Here is an 18,135-nt window from a genome sequence, read left to right as displayed (position 1 = left end):
ACTGCAGCGCAGAATTTGGCCACTTGTCTTGTAATATAAAGGGTATTGTCAGAGATTAGCAACTGTACATAATACACCTCTGATCTCCCAGGAGATTTATAGATAATAGGAAATAAAAGCTCCATACGCAAACCTTGTGGTGCCAAGTATATTATGCCCAATGACTCAGGAAATGAAGTTAATATGCAAATTAATTTTAATTTTGATAGGTCGTTATCTCCCTTTCATTTAGAGCCATCTTTATCCCATAGCTTAGGTAATGGCTCTTCAGCTATCAGTCTTGGAAGACCCCATGTTTCGACTAAGAGACCCACAATTAAATTTTTGTCCTGAAATACTGCAGGCTGGCAAGCGAAGGCCTTGGATCCTGCCCCACTATCGTGCGTTCAACCAGTGGGGGGGGGCAGACACTTCTGAGCATGAAGGACACTAGGACTCATAATCTCACTGCCCACTAGACTCTATAGAAAGCACTTTCTGAAGAACCCCAGCTCTCAGGAAGCATTGCTGCAGTACTGGAGAAAAATAATCCAAAGGTTCTTCTCCAGAGGGATGAAATCTAGAGGTCTGCAGATTTCTGTTGTGAACTGCACCTCCCAGAATTTTGCTTGTGCAAATCGTGGAAAATTCCTGACCTTGCAGTCTAAAAACAAGAAGCACCCTTCTAGTCTACAGTGAATGGGGAAAAAAAATGCAAAGATGACTTCGGTAGTAACCATCAGCCTTATCTGATGATGTATATGTAAAGTGCAAGATGGTTCATTATCTTTCAAAACTTGTATTGATTTTATTTATTCCACCTCACAGTGACATGATTCTCTAGGTATAAATCCTTCACTTTACAGAGGGAACAGGGAGTTGGCTAATAAATTTTAATTCTGCAGTTGATGCACAGCACACAAAGAACATAAGCATATTTTTGATAACACATATAGTTTCTACTATTGTGGAGAGAGAATGAGCTTTCATAATATCCACTCTACTTCTGTTTTCATGGAATAGGGCAAATTAGTGCAAGGCACAAAAATCACATTGGCAGCTACAATTCTGAAATTATGCCAGGCACTGCCCAGGCAATTTCAGGTCTATCTTCAAAACCATACATGCGTGTTTTTAAAGAGAACCCTGGAATATTGAATAATGGATCAATCAACTCACCCTTTTATAGAATTCCAAACTACACAGAGCTGTGCATTTTAAGTAACATACAGCATTGGCTGAAATCCTGTTCAAGTTGGTATAATGTAAATTTACACTTAAGGAAGTGTGCCGGGCTTATGCCCAAGCAGTCAGCATCACTTAATCGACTGTATAATTCATGCTGCAGTTGTGCAAAAGACTACACAGTTGTACGACACTTGCAGAAATATTTCATGGATATCACTTCCGCCCCACCATGATTTTTTTTCTACCACTTCCACAATTTCATATTATGCAAACAAGATTTCAGTGAATTTCCTACTTAAGTATATTTCTGTAAGCCTTCCGACTCCTCTCCTCCTCTCTCTCACAGACAGAGGCAGCAGAAGCTATCTCATTTCCTAAGGCAGGAGGACACTTTCTCAGGCCAATGTTACTCTATCCTATTGCCTCTGCTACTTATCCAATCACTGTCACAAGGCCTCTGTCTTGCTCTACTGAGAGATAATCCACAATTCCTGGTTCTAAGTTAAGACTCTCTCTCAGCAGACATTTAGGTTCAACTGGCTTTCCAAAGAAACAGAGGATGGTTTCTCTGAAGAGCTAGTCAGGTGAAGGGTGTGTAATTCACTATATCCCATTTGTTTCCTGAAGTGACAGATTCACTCCACCTCATGGCATAGCTGGGCTAACCCACATACAACATTCACATATTACATTTTCCTGACTTTTCCTCATTTTTCCTGGCCTTAACAGCAATTCATCCTCTAGATAAATGGGACGACCTCAATTCTCTATCGTGGATTCTCACAACATGCTGGATCTCTGCTACAATCATGATTTTATCTACCTTTTTAAAATTGAAATAGTTTTGGTGTTGTTGTTGAAGCAAGAATAATTATATGTGTAAACAAAGCCAAATACATAACTGAAACTTTCAAGATAGATGCACAGAATCATACCTCATTCCTTCAGTTGATCTATTTTGGTAGTTACGGTAGAGCTGTGGGATACCCTGCATGGCTTCAATGAACACAGCGAGAAAGCCCAGTGTTTCAACAAAGATAATCGAATCAAGAAAGAGATAAGTGATGTATCCTGTTACTCCAGTGAAAGCCAGAACACACTGCACATAATCTGTAAACTTGCTCCAGTGCCAGAAATAGTTCAAGTCAAAATCTGAAAGACAATGTTTATAAATGACAATCAAAATGGACAGCTTTACCAAATCAGTTATTACCACCTGCACTTTTGGGGAAGAAAAGGAGTTAGTACAGTATTAGAATACTTTGACAATGTGAGACAGGAGACAACTTGGGACCGTAATATACACAATTATACAGAGATCAGCAACAATCACTAATAACAGAAATGGAAAGAGGTAGTGGTGGTGGCTGTGAAGGCTAAAGCCGAAAATATTATGTTTGTGGTATATTTGATTGTTTATTAATTTATTATTCAATTTATATATTGCCCATCTAGCAAATTGATACTCTTTTGCAGGGCATGGGGATTCACAGTACACTGAAATGACACTAACCCTATTCAGTAATTTAAACCATACAGTTTCAATATGCCAAGGAGAGTGCATTAGCCTCATTCCTGTGACCTCAGTCTTGTTACCCCTCTCCCTCATGCATGGAGTGCATTCTTCATGTGAACTAGAACTTATAGTTCATCAGACATGCTGCACTTTTTGGCAGGATGGTACCAAAAAGCTATGGGCATGCTAGCCTCCTGGCATATTCATCCAACATGTCTTTAAATGATTGAATAGGACTATTGTGTCCAGATGAGTGCTGAACATAAGATTCATTGAACAATTATTGCATATAGAATTTTTGGATCAAGTTCTTTCTTTCCATTTCCCATACTATAATCAGAAGCATTTAAGAGCAGTTAATGGCTAATCATATTTCTCAATAAATCCAATTCTGACAAATGATATTGTTTGGGTGTGTCAGTTTTCACAAAGCAGAGTTCTGTCTGGATTCAGATATTATCAATTCTAACACAGATGCCATCAACCAGAATTAGAAGATTCCAGGTGAACGCAGAGGTGAAGGGAAGATGCACATAATGCCAAAACATAGCTTCACATTATGAAGGACCAATGACTATATACCTGAAGAGTGATCTATGTGAATAGCAACCTGCACCTTGATACAATCACTACTCCTCCATTGTGACTGATTCACACCATGTGACCAGATCCATGGTTTGAGATATCATGTGAAACAGTGCAAATTCCATGTAATGAGAAGCATATTCTCCCAAACCATGGCAGTCCTCATACCATTCTCTCTAAATGAGAGTACAGCTTGTATGTCTCTCTATGGGGAATAGGTGCAAATTCTAGATGCACAATAACCATCAAAATATGGGAAGACAGATCACATCCTCTTAAGCTCAGAATTATTTATTGTATTGTTTGTTTTACCAAAAACCCGTTTCTTCAGTAAGTTCAAATTGGCCTCTGTGGCTGTCTTCCTCCTTACTTTATCTTCACAAAACCCAGTGAGGTAGACCAGATTATGAAACAGTGGTTGCTGCAAGGTTACTCAGTGAATTTCATATCTTAGTAGGTACTGTAATCTGGATCTCCCAAGGCTCAGTTCAACACTCTGAACTATTCATCTGTGCCTGTTACACTGGGAGGAGAGGAAAGAAAATGCCAGAATAATTTATAGGGGAATAATGGGATCTACACTAAAAATAGTCAAGTGACTACTTTACTATACAATTAAGCAGCTGTATTTTATAAAAGCATAATTCTATTTTGGTATCATGGATAACTTCCCTAATTTTGATATGCTTTCCCTGGATGATAACAGTGGTATTTTGTATCATTATATACAACATAGTTTGGATGTTTTACAAAGCAGCTTTAAGTTGTATTATATGGTCAAATAATTGCTTCTAAATGTGTAATATTAAAAGCAAAGAATCTTATTGTGAAACACTGCATCCAAACCATATCCAGCATTGCTGTGACCTTTAAATATATTTTTATAACTACTGTTTATCTTGGAAATAATTGTCTGCAAACATTTTATTTAATCCTTTACTTCTGCATCCATGGTGACCAACAACAATGGGCACATCTGCGTGAAACAATACGGAATGGTTTGTTCTTTATGATTTCTTGCTCAAACCATTAATTTCAAGGTACGTGAGCAAACATACTTGGCTTCTCCCCACCATTTCTGGTTACCTCCTGTCCTTTTCATCAACTCCTATTTCAGACTCTTCAAATTCTCCATACGATCTTCTTGCTACATTATTTACTTTAGTAATTCTGCCACAAGAAGAACTTGTGACTGTTAAGAATCCTTCCAGGCAAGCCCCTATAAACAGCCACCACCAATCCCCAGCACTTAAGATGAAAGTAATGTAGTCTAGAAAAGGAAGGATCCAGAGTGGTGTTAGCTACTTGAACGTCTGAGGTGTCCTCTTTCCCTCAGAAAGGAAATATATTTCATCTCAGTTTTCACATAGGAAAGAGCAAATTTTTTATCCAGAAAAATAGGGAGAACTTTTTTCATTTTCTTGAAATGAAGTTCAAGGCCTATAGTTTTTGAAGCACTGAAAACTATCATTCACAGATTATTAACTACTTTATTTCCTAAAGAAGAAAAAGGAGTGGCATCAGTCTGCTATATCATGCATACCAAGAAGTATATTCGCTGACATTTTTTTAAAATGTACTTTTTAGATATGTATTTTTGTTACCTTTACATTTTTGCACAAATGAACAACAACCTCAACCAGAACACCTGTAACAAAAATCCACACTTTCCACTTAAAAGCTGACCAGCTGGTTCAGGAAGCAATATGCCAGATTCTCTGTTTGCAATATGAAAACCAGGTTTGAAGAGCCTACTGAGCTTACAGTTCAGTTGTTGCCAAGTGATCCACAATGGCAGTATTCAAGAAGCATCACAGCAGCTGTGCACATGTGCTTCCGAAAATGGAAGCCACACAAATGAAAAAAGCAAGACACAGAGACATATAATAAGCTTCACACTTTTTTTAAAAGTAAGAGACACTGGCATTGAAATTTTATCCAAAGTGTAAGTACAAGTGATTAAATGTTTAAGGTTGGTTAAACATCCTCCTATTAGAACAAATGGGTTTTAGCAAAATCTTCCTGTACATATACAGCCAACATGACGAAGGCGAAATGACACTACAGCTTCCAGCCTTAACTCCTACCAAGCCAGTATAGTCACTAGTCACAGTAGTCCTGTGAATTGCAGCCCCAAAAAAGTACCATTTCCAAGCTCATTCCTTCCATCAATCCGTGAGTTACAGCTCCATCTAAGCAGAATGTAGAATAGAGGTAGGGGCACAAGCAAGCCAGACAATATGTAGAAACTGGGGCCAGATCCAGCATTAGTGTCTGCAATTCTTAGGCAGCTGCTAGCGCTGCAGATCCTTGATTTGGAAATCTTATATTTTTCATTTTGTTTCTATTAAAAAGTACAGTATTTTGTTTTCTGTGGAGAAATCCACATCAATTTCATTTTCCTCCTCTCTCATATCCTTTCACAAACAAACCAAGTGCTAAAATTTGAGTATTTTCTTCAGACAGCAGGCAAGGACAGGGTACACTTTGATCAAAAAAAAGGAAACAGGAGAAATGATTAAACACAGGGTCTAACCCTCTTTATTAGTAACCAGGCCATTAATCTTTCCTGCTTCAATTTTTTGGTTCTACAGCTTTCATTGAGTGTCAGTTACACGGTCTGGTGTCTATGAGTTTCTAATCAAACCTTATTTGGCTATTGTGAAGTGCTGTCTACAGACTGTTATTCATCTGGGCTCAAACCATACTATATTACAACACACACACACATTTTAATATCCAAGTAACCTGTGAAACATGCACAGTCTACATGTTTACATAAAAAAGCATTTTAAAAGGGTAACGTTATCCCTTCTAAGAAACTAGAGGCTTTTTTCAAAAAGGGCATGTTTCTCAAATGTACACATACACACTAACTTTAGTATCTTTACTCCAAAAGGTAAATGAAGAAATTATTTAACAAGGGCTACAACACATACAAAACAGCTGAGGTTCCAATACTCGGGCCATCTCATGAGAAGAGAAGACTCCCTGGAAAAGTCCCTGATGTTGGGAAAGTGTGAAGGCAAGAGGAGAAGGGGACGACAGAGGGCGAGTTGGTTGGACAGTGTCATCGAAGCTACCAACATGAATTTCACCCAACTCCGGGAGGCAGTGGAAGACAGGAGAGCCTGGTGTACTCTGGTCCATGGGGTCATGAAGAGTCGGACACTACTTAATGACTAAATAACAACAATAACACATATAAGGCAACCCATGACCTCCCCAGAAAACACCTTGCAATCCCCTTGGGAGAAATAATGATTTAGCCCATTACTGTTAATACTGAATACTGGCAGCACCTCTTCAAAATTTTAGACAGGAGTGATCCTAACCTGGAGATCTGGCTCAACATCTTCTGCATATGAAGCATGTTGCTCTACCAACATGCTCTAGTCCAGATCTCAAGTTGTATTAAACAGCAGCAGAGCTCTGCTGAATGACACCAAAGCCCTATCTATTAAAACATTCTGTTCTGCTCTTGGAAACCATTCTAAACCAGATAACCAAGGAAACCCCATAAGCAAGAGATCAGAGTAACAGGAGCTCCCAGTCATGATCTCCAGCAACGGTTATTGTGAAGCCTATTGCCTCTGATACCAGAAGATAACATACAGCTATAATACCTTCTAATTTATCCTCTGTCAGTTTTAAACATTTGTTTCTGCTTTGTGGGTCAACTTCATTTGTTTAGAGTTTAGAAATATTTAATTTCCTCAATCATATCTTTTTCTACATCTGATACGAATTGTGTTTTGTTAAGCTGATAATGACATTTTTCTTATGAGGAAAATAAAATGCCAATGTTAAAGAAAGAGTAACTGTTTAAAAAAAGAAAATGAAGTATAAAAGATTTAACTTGAAATACAAAAATATTTTTTATGTAAACTTGGATTTTTAATAAGCAAAGGTCATTGGCCTAATGTAGTCACCTAAATAGTTAAATAACATATTAGGGACAGGACATTCCTTTCTTTTGGACTGCAACTTCCGGAATTTACCAGGAATTCCTTTAGGCGGAATCATGGAAGCTGAAGCCCTAAAACAAATCTTTAAACAGGAACTTTTCTTACCTCCATTCAGGGATCTATTGTCATTTTTATTAACCTTTCAAGAAGGAAACTGCTCCCTGTAGTGTCTGGGAGAGGCGCAAAGGTTCATGGGAGTACCTAGGGAGGATGGGACAGGCAATATTACTACCTATTAAGTGCTACAGAGGAGTCTCTCAAAGAACCAGTTCCATGCTCCTATGAGACCCCCATGAACTCTTGCACTACTGCTAAACACTATCAAAGGCACTTTCCTTCTTGAAAGGCCAATATAATGGCATTGGAGTCCCACATGGAGGTAAGATACCGTATTTTTCCGTGTATAAAATGACACTTTTTCCTTAAATAATTTGAGAAAAAAAATGAGAGTTGTTTTTATACACAGAAGGCAGTTCTTTACTGCTGCCTTTTGCAAAGGCACAGGACTTAGCAAAAAGGTTCCCTTAGCAAAAGCGTTGCTCCCTTCCTTTTTGCTAAGCTCCATGCCTTCTCAAAAGGCAAGGGCACACGGGGCTTTAGCAAAAAGGAAGGGGAGGCATTGCTCCCTTCCTTTTTCCTAATCTCTCTGCCTTCTCAAAAGGCAAGAGTGCAGGGCTTTAGCAAAAAAGGAAGGGGAGGTGTTTCTCTCTTCCTTTTTGCTCCATACCTTCTCAAACGGCAAGGAAAAACGATAGTCACTTTGACAGCCACTTTCCTTGCCTTTTGCCAAGGCACGGGGCTTAGCAAAAAGGAAGCCCTTTGGTCCCTGCTTTTTTTAATTTGGGGTTAGAAAAGGGGAGGGTCATCTTATACATTGGGTCATCTTATAAATGGAAAAATGTAGTAGGTTCTTCTTTCAAATACTGTCTTTGGATTACATTTCTCAGGATTCTGCCTGAGAGAATTCCTGGTGAATTCTGGGAGTTGCAAACTAAAAGAGTTGCCATCTAATAGCAGTGACAGTCCAGTGCCAATAAAATAATGAGGTACTCTCAAGCCTTACCCAGAGCACAGTTTGCTGTCCTCTGAAGATGCCGGCCACAGAGACTGGCGAAACGTTAGGAAGAACCACCTTCAGAACACGGCCAAGAAGCCCGAAAAACCCACAACAACCATTAGATCCCAGCCGTGAAAGCCTTCGCGAATACATTCCTTAAATCTGTTCTTCACTCCCACTGTGTATTCATAAAGGATTTGGTTTAGATTATATTTGACTAGCACGGTGGTTTTTCCCACTTTCTTCAGTTTAAGCTTGAGTTTTGCTATGAGAAGCTGATGATCAGAGCCACAGTCAGCTCCAGGTCTTGTTTTTGCTTCTCCATCTTTGGCTGCAGAGAACATAATCAATCTGATTTCAGTATTGCCATCTGGTGATGTCCATGTGTAGAATCACCTCTTGTGTTCTTGGAAAAGAGTGAGCTGCCTCTTGCAATCACTGGTTTCCACAACATTCCAATATACAGCCCATTTTTCTGTGGCCAACATTTCAGCTGGTAAATATTTACCAAGATAAATCTCTAGTAGAAGACCTGATGAAAGTTGGATATCTAAACATTTCACTGCAGTTTGAGATGTAAATATAATTGCAATATATACACAGGGGGAAAACATTAAGACTACACATAGAAAAATATATCTGAATGCACAATTATTAACATTCCATTAGATAAACGATAGCCATTATAAATTCTTAAGTTATTCTGTGAATCGGTCTCTGCCTCTGCAAATACAGGAATGTCAACAAGCTCAAAATGCCTTCACAGCAAGATTATATCTGTATTTATCCATTTCTCTAAATTTTGTTAGGGTGAGAAGGGAAAGAGGAGGTTTGTGTTATCAAAGAATTTTCAAGGTTTAAGGCAGTGTTAGCAAAATAAGAGATGTACTCATCACTGTCAGTAGAAAAATAATTGGGTGACAGGGAAGAGTATATTTAAAATGTTGGCTTTGACGGGATCAGAGACCATTAGTAGCATAATTAATGCTACCAAAAGAGGAAAAGAAAAGAGCTATGTTTCCTAATACATTTTAAATAATTTTAAAGAAAGGATAAGCATTCCTGTACAATATTCCCAAATGAACTCCTATGGATATATGAGTATATCTATGCAACACATCTGCCAGTGGTTTTTTTCGGGGGGGGATGGGAAGTATTTTTATTCTGGAGAGCTTGTCAAAATATTTTTATTGCGCTGTCAGCTTGCAACAGAAAAAGCACAGAAGAGAAGCCAGGGAATTTTGGAAAAGAAAATGAGGAAAACCTCCCTTCAGCTTAGTAACTGTTTCATCAACTTACTTGGCTTGACATAATAACTATGTTTATGATAATGATAAATCACTTACAAACATTAACAGTTAATACCTAATTTTCAAAAACCGAGGTTTCTGGACACAGCATTTTTAAGTAACCTTTTTGTTGTGGTGTTTAGCACTTTGTTCATCATGGGCATGACTCAGGAACAAATGACAGTCGTCTCCTAGAAACTACAACCTGTCCTGGAAGTCCCTTCCTTTACTTATAAATCTGTGACAGCTGATTTTGGTACCCAGTAAAGGCACTCTAAATATCATTAAAGATCTTTTTTTAAGCCACGGTGCTACAGTTATATTTATGACAAAACTGTTCAGAAGTGGAGGACTCAAGATATTGCTGGACTAGTACTACCATCATCCCAGGCTGGTTGTCTCTGAAATAGAATTCAGATGGTGTTCAACATCATCTGGCAGGCCAGCAATTTCTAGACCTGCAATTGTTTAAATATGGCATGCATATTTCTTGTAAGTGTCCTTCACTTTAAGTCTCACAATCTTCTGTCACTTAATCCGGCTTCCTTCCGAAAAGACAAATGAGAAATAATCTTAGAAGGATTTTAACATACTTGAATACTATGAAGTGCAACCGGAAAAATCAATGGCTATGATATTTCTGTATGCAGAAAATGCATTGGACAGACTGAACTGGAATTTTATGATACAGCAACTAGAAGTGATAAAAATGGGGGAAAGATTTATTAGGTCAATAAAGACTATATACACTAAACAAAAAGCTAAAATTAGAATTAATGGATACTTGCCCTGGGCAAGCTGAACAGTCCCTGGATGCCCCAAGACCTTGAAATGAGTTGCCACAAGTCAACATTGACTTGATGGCACACAGTTATTATTAAGGAATACAAAAAATTACCAGGTGGTCATTATCCTTATCATGTAAATCAGCTGTAATACTTGGGTGAATTTTAACAGAGTCCATTCACTGACTGGACCCTCTTGATGGACTGGGTGTCCTCTTGCAAATCTTTGGAATCTGCTACAGAGTACGAGGACTTTCTGAGGCAGATCAGGAAGCTATAAGGGGAGAACAAGGACAAGTCCCATTGTACAGGTAGAAGTCTGCGTATGCAGTGTTGAACAAATCCCCTTTCTTCTTAACAGTATTATGCCTGCACCTACTCAGTCATGGACTGAGAATACTGAGGGGTAAGGCTTGGATTCTACAAAGAAAGGGGGCAAGCAGATTAAGTGGGCTATTTATTTATTTAATATCCTTTTTTCCTCCCAATTCAGGGACTTAGCTACCTAAAATATGGTGGGGGAACAGATGACATTAATTAAAATACTAAAACAATGAAACGTATAATAACATTAAAGGACAATTAAACCTAAACAACAAGCATACATATTTAAAAAAATTAAAAAGAGAAGAAGGCAACCACTGCTTTCTCTGCAGCCAACCAGTGGCGAAAAGCTTGCCTGGAAAAAGTCTTTGAATGACAATGGAAAAAAAGCAAGGAGGGCAGCCATTATAGCCTCTTGTGAAAGGGAGTTGCACAGACTAATAGCAGCCAATTAAAAAGGCCCTTTCCTGCATCTTCATCAATCATACCTATGAGGGCAGTGGGATCAAGAGAAACACAGCCTCTGAGAATCTTAAAAATTAAGGAGATTCATGTGGGGAAGTATTCTTCAGATACAGGAAGTTACTTACCTGTAACTCTGGTTCTTCGAGTGGTCCTCTGTGAATTCATGCTAATGGATTAATCTACACTTGAGCAGAGCATCCTCGGAAACTTCCATAACTTTAAGCACTTGGCGCCGGGACCTCCCCTACACCTGGCTATATGACTCTGCCCCGGCACCTAGCCCTCAGTTCCAAAGAACCGACCGCCGCTGCCCAACATGCCATGGCACACGTGACGGACAGCGAGGAGGAGGGCAAGACGTGGGAATTCACAGAGGACCACTCGAAGAACCAGAGTTACAGGTAAGTAACCTCTTTTCTCCTTTGTGGTCTCTGTGAATACACACTAATGGGTGACTGGCAAGCTGACTAACCAGGAGGAGGGACATCACGAAAGTGCAGAAGCCAGGACAGCTCGACCTACCACAGCCAGAGCCTTGGGCCAGACATCCAAGCAGTAGTGTGAGATGAAGGTAGATGGAGTGGCACATATGGCAGCATGGCAGACATCCGCAATGTCCACTCCACAGAGAAAGGCCATCGAGGATGCTACAGCTCTAGTAGAGTGAGCTCTCAGTGATTTTGGAAGAGGAGTCTTTGCCAAGTTATAGGCAAGACAGATGGCCTGGACTATCCATCTAGAGATGGTCCGAGAGGAAGCTGGTGCTCCGGAGGAGCCAACAAAGGTGACAAGGAGACGCTGTGAGGCATGAAAAGTGGACGTGCGATGCACATCATATGACAGAGCATGCTTCCCATCTAGAGCGTGCAGCGCTATCTCACGCGTCGAAGATGGAGTGGGATAGAAGACAGGAAGGACAGCTGGCTGGTTCAAATGGAAGGAAGAGAATACCTTAGGGAAGAAGGTAAAGTCTGGCCGTAAGGTTACTTTGCAGAAAAGAGGATCTGCTCTTAGTGTAGCCAGTCCTCCAGGCCTGCAAGCTAAGGATATTGCTAGGAGAAAGGCAGTTTTGAGGGCTAGCAAGCAGAGCGATGCTGATGCCAAGGGCTTGAAGGGAGGCCTCATAAGCTGCCGAAGAATTGACTGGAGAGACCACTGAGGTGTTAGTGTTCTATAGGCAGGGTGCATATTCTCCAGGCCTCAGAGAAATAGCTTGCAGGTAGAATGGACCAGTCCCAAGCGAAACCGGTGAAGGGGAAACTGAAGGAATGCATCCAGAGACATTGGCCTAGTAGGCAAATGTCATCTTGATGCCAAGTGACAGAACACCTACTCATTAAAGGAGTAGGTCAGGGTGGTAGAAGGTTTGCGAACATGACTGAGCATGTCTGTTATTGTTGGGGAAGATTCCAAGCCGACAGGTAGAGGGACACGAGACCCGGATGAAACATCCGACCCTTGTCCCAAGATAGTAGGTGAGGGACCAGCTGCAGCCTGATGTATTCTGCAGCTCACGGGAGCAGGATCGAGAACCATAGCTAGCGAGGCGACCAAGCATGACGTTTGCATACTCATGTTGGACTCAAACAGTAGTCCTTTGAAGAAGGGGAAAAGGTGGAAACCTGTAAAGGAGGCCCTGTGACCAATTCATCAGGAAGCATCCCCTAAGGAGTTATGGTTGATATCGGTTCGGGAGCAGCTCATCTTGTTCGTCCGGGATGCGAAAACATCTATGTCTGGAGTACGCATCAATAACAGAGGCGGCGAAAGATGGCATCGTTGAGAGCCCGCTCATGAGAACAGGACTGTAGTCTGCTGAGATGGTCTACTACAGAACTGTTCCTGCCTGCAAAATGTACAGCCACTGGATAAATGTGGCAAGCATAACACCATTCCGAAAAGTCAATGGTGCGAAAGAGAAGGCGTGATGAATAAGCGCTGCCCTGCTTGTTTATATAATAAACTACAGTGGTATTGTCTGATGCGCCCTGGACCACCCGACCCCAGAGTAGGGGCTCAGAGGCCCAAAAGGCCTTGGTGTTTGCCAGGAGCTCCAGCACAATGACATGAAGACTGGCTACCAGCGGCCAAGGGCAACATGGTGGTGCAGACAAGCCTGCCCGCCTGGTAGGCTGGCATCCACCACTGACTAAACTAACCGGGTCAAGAGACCAAAGGGTCTCCCTATGCATAGGTTGGGGGGGAATCCCCACCAGTCCAGTTATGCAGCGAGTTCCAGAGTCACCTGGAGCAACGTGGATGGGTGGTCGCAAGATATCTGAAAAAGTGAGAGAAACCAGGCTTGAAAGGACCGCATCCTCAGTTGAGCATGCTGTCCCACGGCTGTGGTAGATCCCATCAGCCCCAGGAGTCGCTGGACCTGTAGGACAGGGAAGCGCCTGAAGAAGAAAAAAAGAAGCATAAGAAAAGAGAGGTTACCTACCTTTAACTTTGGTTCTTCGAGTGGTCCTCTGTGAATTCACACTAATGGGTTCAGTCTGTGCATGCGCAAAGGCCTCGGGATATTCTGGGGCTAAAAAACCCTTTAGAATCGCCCCCTTAAGCCCACGTGGTCCGCCGGTCCTTCAGCACAGATTAACCCCTTAGTGTGTATTCACAGAGACCACAAAGGAGAACCCGGACCTAAAACACAGAGGACTTTATGGGTCATAAAAGCACTTTGAATTGGGTACAGAACCAGACCAATAGCCAGTGAAGCTGTTTAAGTATGAAGATAGTACCATATTATTCCATGTATAAAACACTACTTTTTCCTAAAATAGTTACACTAAAAATTGAGGGATGCATTATACATGGAAGTAAGCTGAGGAGAGAACAAAACTGCCCGTATCTTGCCTCTGTAAACAGGCTTCCTTCAGTCACAAGGCTTAGCTTCCTACAGTCAGGAGACTTAGCTCCCTCCAAACACAAGCCTTATGGAACTGACGTTAGCTGATGCTGAACAAACGAATTGGAACACACCTCATTGGAGGTGGAGCCTGTAGACTCAGATGCAATAGAGACTTATAATGTCCAAGTGTTCTGAGCCCAGAGACTGAACACTGAAAGCTAAAGATTTCTTAATTTTGGGTTAGAAAAGTGGGAGGGCATCTTATACATGGGGGTGTCTTATACATGGAAAAATATGGTACGTTTCCTTTAAGTGGCTCCAGTCAGCAATTTGGCTGCAGGATTTGGATCAGTTGAAGCTTCCAAACACTTTTCAAAGGTAAATGTACAATTGTTTTCTCCCTGCCTATCAGTTCTTCTTAAAGCCCTCCCGAGGTTGTCTTCTCAAATCCAAGCTTGGTTGACATCGACCTTTTGATCTACAGGCAGGCAATATTTTATTAATACCAACTAAAACACCATAAAATGTGAACGATATTGTGTTCTCCAAAACTCCTCTTCATCAGGCTATGTGGTATTGAAAAAATTACGAAGAGGGAAGTCAAAATATTTGGTCACAATTTACTGCAGACATGAAGTCTATGGTTAAAGTTAAATGTTCATATAAACTTTGAAGGCACTCCACTCTTCCCCATTTCTAGATGAGGAGAAAAGCACTGGGGTGTGGTACGTCAGCACAATGCTGGTTTAACCCTTTCTAGTGACATGCTGCTTTGCTGTGGAAATGCAGGTTTTCTCCCACTCTCATCCCTGTCCTCTGTTTACATGCAATTGGAGCAAGTCAAAGTTTGAACAAATGGGTCTGTCAGCATCTGATCTAGTTTGGCCCTTCACCATTTTGCCATTCTACCAACTCTGCACTTCGGCCAATGTCACATAATAATTCTTGCCTCCAGTCAAATTTCTCTGTGTATGAACATGCTTTGATAGCCCAGAATAAGCACAATGATTACCACTTGGAGCAGCCAAATCACAGGAAGTGCTGCCACATTTACTTTTCAAACTAACAACTCATTTGAGACATATCTGAGTGTTCATATACTTAAGAATAGTTGGCAGGGAGACAAAATGGCCAAAATGGCTGGTCTAAATTGAACTGATAGCACTAACTATAGTAGACCCACTGAATCGGTGGGATTTATTTAGTGTTGATTTAACATACAGCAACTGATTCCATAGGTCCACTCTAATTGCAACTAGCAATTACACTGAGGCCGCTGTATGATCTAGTTCACTGTCTGTTCTAAATGAAATTTCTATTCAACTTTCTTCCCCCATCCATTTTAACAATATTAAATACCAGGAAATTATGTCATAGATTTTAAAAATCAAGAGGAAACGAAAGTATGAGAACAAATACTCTGGCCATGAGTTTCTGAGCTGGATAACAAACTAAATCGTGTTAGCAGAACCACCTGAACTGGCTTCTTAAGGCTTCAAACACAGGAAGAAATTTAGCATCCACTTAAAACCATGTCTCTGAATTCTGCAAGAAGTGCTGCCATATTTACATTCTTGTAAGAACTGTTTTGGGCTTCATAAGATCATTGGGCAAATAAGAGACCATAAAATCAGTCAGATTAATTATCTGATATCCATAGATAGAAATTCAAGGGAATGTGGAGGATCTGGAGCCTCATATGTGGAATTATTTCAAAAAGGATAAAATCCTTGGATCAGCCATTTGACAGGAAGCTGATTCCAGCTAAAAATTTCAACACAGCCAAGCAGGATTTTTGCCTTTTTAAAAATGGCTTTGTACATACAGCATAGCAGCTTAGCTGGAAAGTGTGATAAGGCATACAGAGCACTAGTGGTTTATGTGAATCCTCATTCATTATTCCACTGAAAATATAGGCACGAAGCCTGCTTCTTTCAGTTTGTATGCTGTCCCTAGTTGGATCAGGATGAAAAGGTAAGATCCGATTAGTAACGTTTCATTAAAACATACTGTTCCAATGGAACAGCTAAACAAAGGAGGTATTGATGAAATGTTACCTGTTTTTCCCAGAAGTGAAGAAAAATGACAGTGGATCATCTTAGACAAAAGAAACAAGGATGCACAGGATTCAATATCAAACACTGAGTGTGGGATTGAAAAAGTTACTCTTTGTGACTTCAATTCACAGAGACATCTGGATTTTGCAAGCTTTGCCCTGAACAGTGGAAAACAGTACAGTACTGTGTACATTACATAGAATCATAGAATAATTGAGTTGGAAGGGACCTACAGGGTCATCAAATCCTCAATCAGCCACATTTTACAATCAGTCACATTTTTTAAAAAAATCATAAATCGGCCCAAACATAGTGTTATGGTGCTTCAAGCCATCAGCTATTACACTTTCTCCTACAGTACAGTTTAGTTCATTAATTAACCAGGAAAAAATACAAAACTAGGATCACAATACTTTAGATAGGATTCTGTTAAGTCAGTATGATTCTCAGTGACCCTGAAATGACATAATCTTGGTACCAATACATTTTTTTCTTAAACATATGCAACTGTTTATATGAAGGCATTCAGCAACAGCAGGAAACCATTTTTCTTCCTAATTTTCCAAAAATTAAAAATTAAAACAATGCCCTCACCATCCCAATTCAGCAACTCTAATATTTCAAATGCTAAAAACACGATCCACTAGCTATACACAATCAAAACTCTGAATACCCGAAGAAATTTAACAAAGTTTTCTTTGCCCATCTATATTTTACCATAAAATCTAGAATCATGCTTCTATTTAACAGAGAGTACCTAACCATTTTTAGAAAACCTATCAGCACCCTCAAGTGGTCTTACACAGAAAATGCATTTTTTCTAAAAGTAGAAACTACCTATTTTTTTAAAATGCAGTTTCACATTCACAACACCCTATTAGCCACAATTTATTTTCTTTGGTTAACCAAGTGGCCTTTTCATGACACTAGAATTCAATTTTATTAGGATCTATATAATGATCTACACACGTGGAGATCTCCATTTATAATGTGTATGTCTGAAAAACATAAAGCCTAAAATGGATTAAACATTGCTGTGGAACAGTTATGGGTGAATCTCTTTTGGAGAGCTCCTTGAGATCAGAACAGTAACACTGAGAATGCATATACAACTACTGAACATATTTTGGTCACTATCATTTAAGAACTGTTATTCTTCCATGGCAAGGTGGTGGTGGGAGAATGAGAATAAGCCAGATCCTGCTAATTCTGCAGACTTCTGTGAGGGTGTGTTTACAAGACAACAGCAAGATAAGGCAACTTAATGCAGCTTAATGCACCCTGATTAAGAGGTTTTTTTAATTCCTCCTCACTTTCTGCCATCAGAGTGGTATCATCTGCATATCTGGGGTTGTTTATATTTCTTCTGGCAATCTTAATTCCATTTTGGGATTCCTCCAAGTCCAGCCTTTTGCATGATGTATTCTGCATATAAGTTAAATAAGCCAAGGGACAATATACAGCCTTGTCGTATTCCTTTCCCAGTTTTGAACCAATCAGTTGTTCCATATCCAGTTCTAACTGTTGCTTCCTGTCCCACGTATAGGTTTCTCAGGAGATAGATAAGGTGGTGAGGCACTCCCATTTCTTTAAGGACTTGCCATAGTTTGCTGTGGTCCACACAGTCAAAGGCTTTTGCATAGTCAATGAAGCAGAAATAGATGTTTTTCTGGAGCTCTCTGCCTTTCTCCTTAATCCAGCGTACAGTATGTTAGCAATTTGGTCTCTAGTTCCTCTGCCCCTTCGAAATCCAGCTTGTACTTCTGGGAGATCTCGGTCCACATACTGCTGAAGCCTACCTTGTAGAATTTTGAGCATAACCTTGCCAGCATGTGAAATGAATGCAATTGTAAAGTAGTTGGAGCATTCCTTGGCACTGCCCTTCTTTGGGATTGGGATACAGACTGATCGTTTCCAATCCTCTGGCCACTGCTGAGTTTTCCGAACTTGCTGGCATATTGAGTGTAGCACCTTAAAAGCGTCATCTTTTAATATTTTAAATATCATTTGCTGGATTGCTATGCCTTGCTGGGGGGGGTTGTTTCTGTGCTCTTATGGGTCTTGCATTTAT

General features: G+C 40.2%; 1 protein-coding gene and 1 long non-coding RNA gene across 20 annotated transcripts in view; both read right to left on the bottom strand.

Annotated features, from left to right (window-relative positions):
- Nucleotides 1–18,135, bottom strand: part of LOC144589239 (uncharacterized) — a 701,357-nt gene that overhangs the window by 581,989 nt on the left and 101,233 nt on the right. The window lies entirely within an intron of this gene.
- Nucleotides 1–18,135, bottom strand: part of SLC66A2 (solute carrier family 66 member 2) — a 128,758-nt gene that overhangs the window by 72,237 nt on the left and 38,386 nt on the right. For 12 of the 19 annotated variants that reach the window (XR_013545255.1, XR_002299461.3, XR_013545256.1 and 9 more), the window contains one exon: nucleotides 2,103–2,319. The exons of 6 other annotated variants lie outside the window; for them this stretch is intronic. Coding sequence is in view for 9 of the 13 variants with exons in the window: in XM_072998712.2 (XP_072854813.2) it covers nucleotides 2,103–2,319 (217 nt within the window). In the remaining 4 variants the exon portion in view is untranslated. Of the gene's footprint in view, nucleotides 1–2,102; nucleotides 2,320–2,394; nucleotides 3,792–18,135 lie in introns of those variants that run through there. One more of the 19 variants, XM_072998716.2, reaches the window with a different exon arrangement.

Source organism: Pogona vitticeps, chromosome 4, assembly GCF_051106095.1.
Source record: "Pogona vitticeps strain Pit_001003342236 chromosome 4, PviZW2.1, whole genome shotgun sequence".
Lineage (NCBI taxonomy): Eukaryota > Metazoa > Chordata > Lepidosauria > Squamata > Agamidae > Pogona > Pogona vitticeps.
Note: the sequence above shows the minus strand (reverse complement) of the source record. Positions and strands in the feature narration are given on the sequence as shown.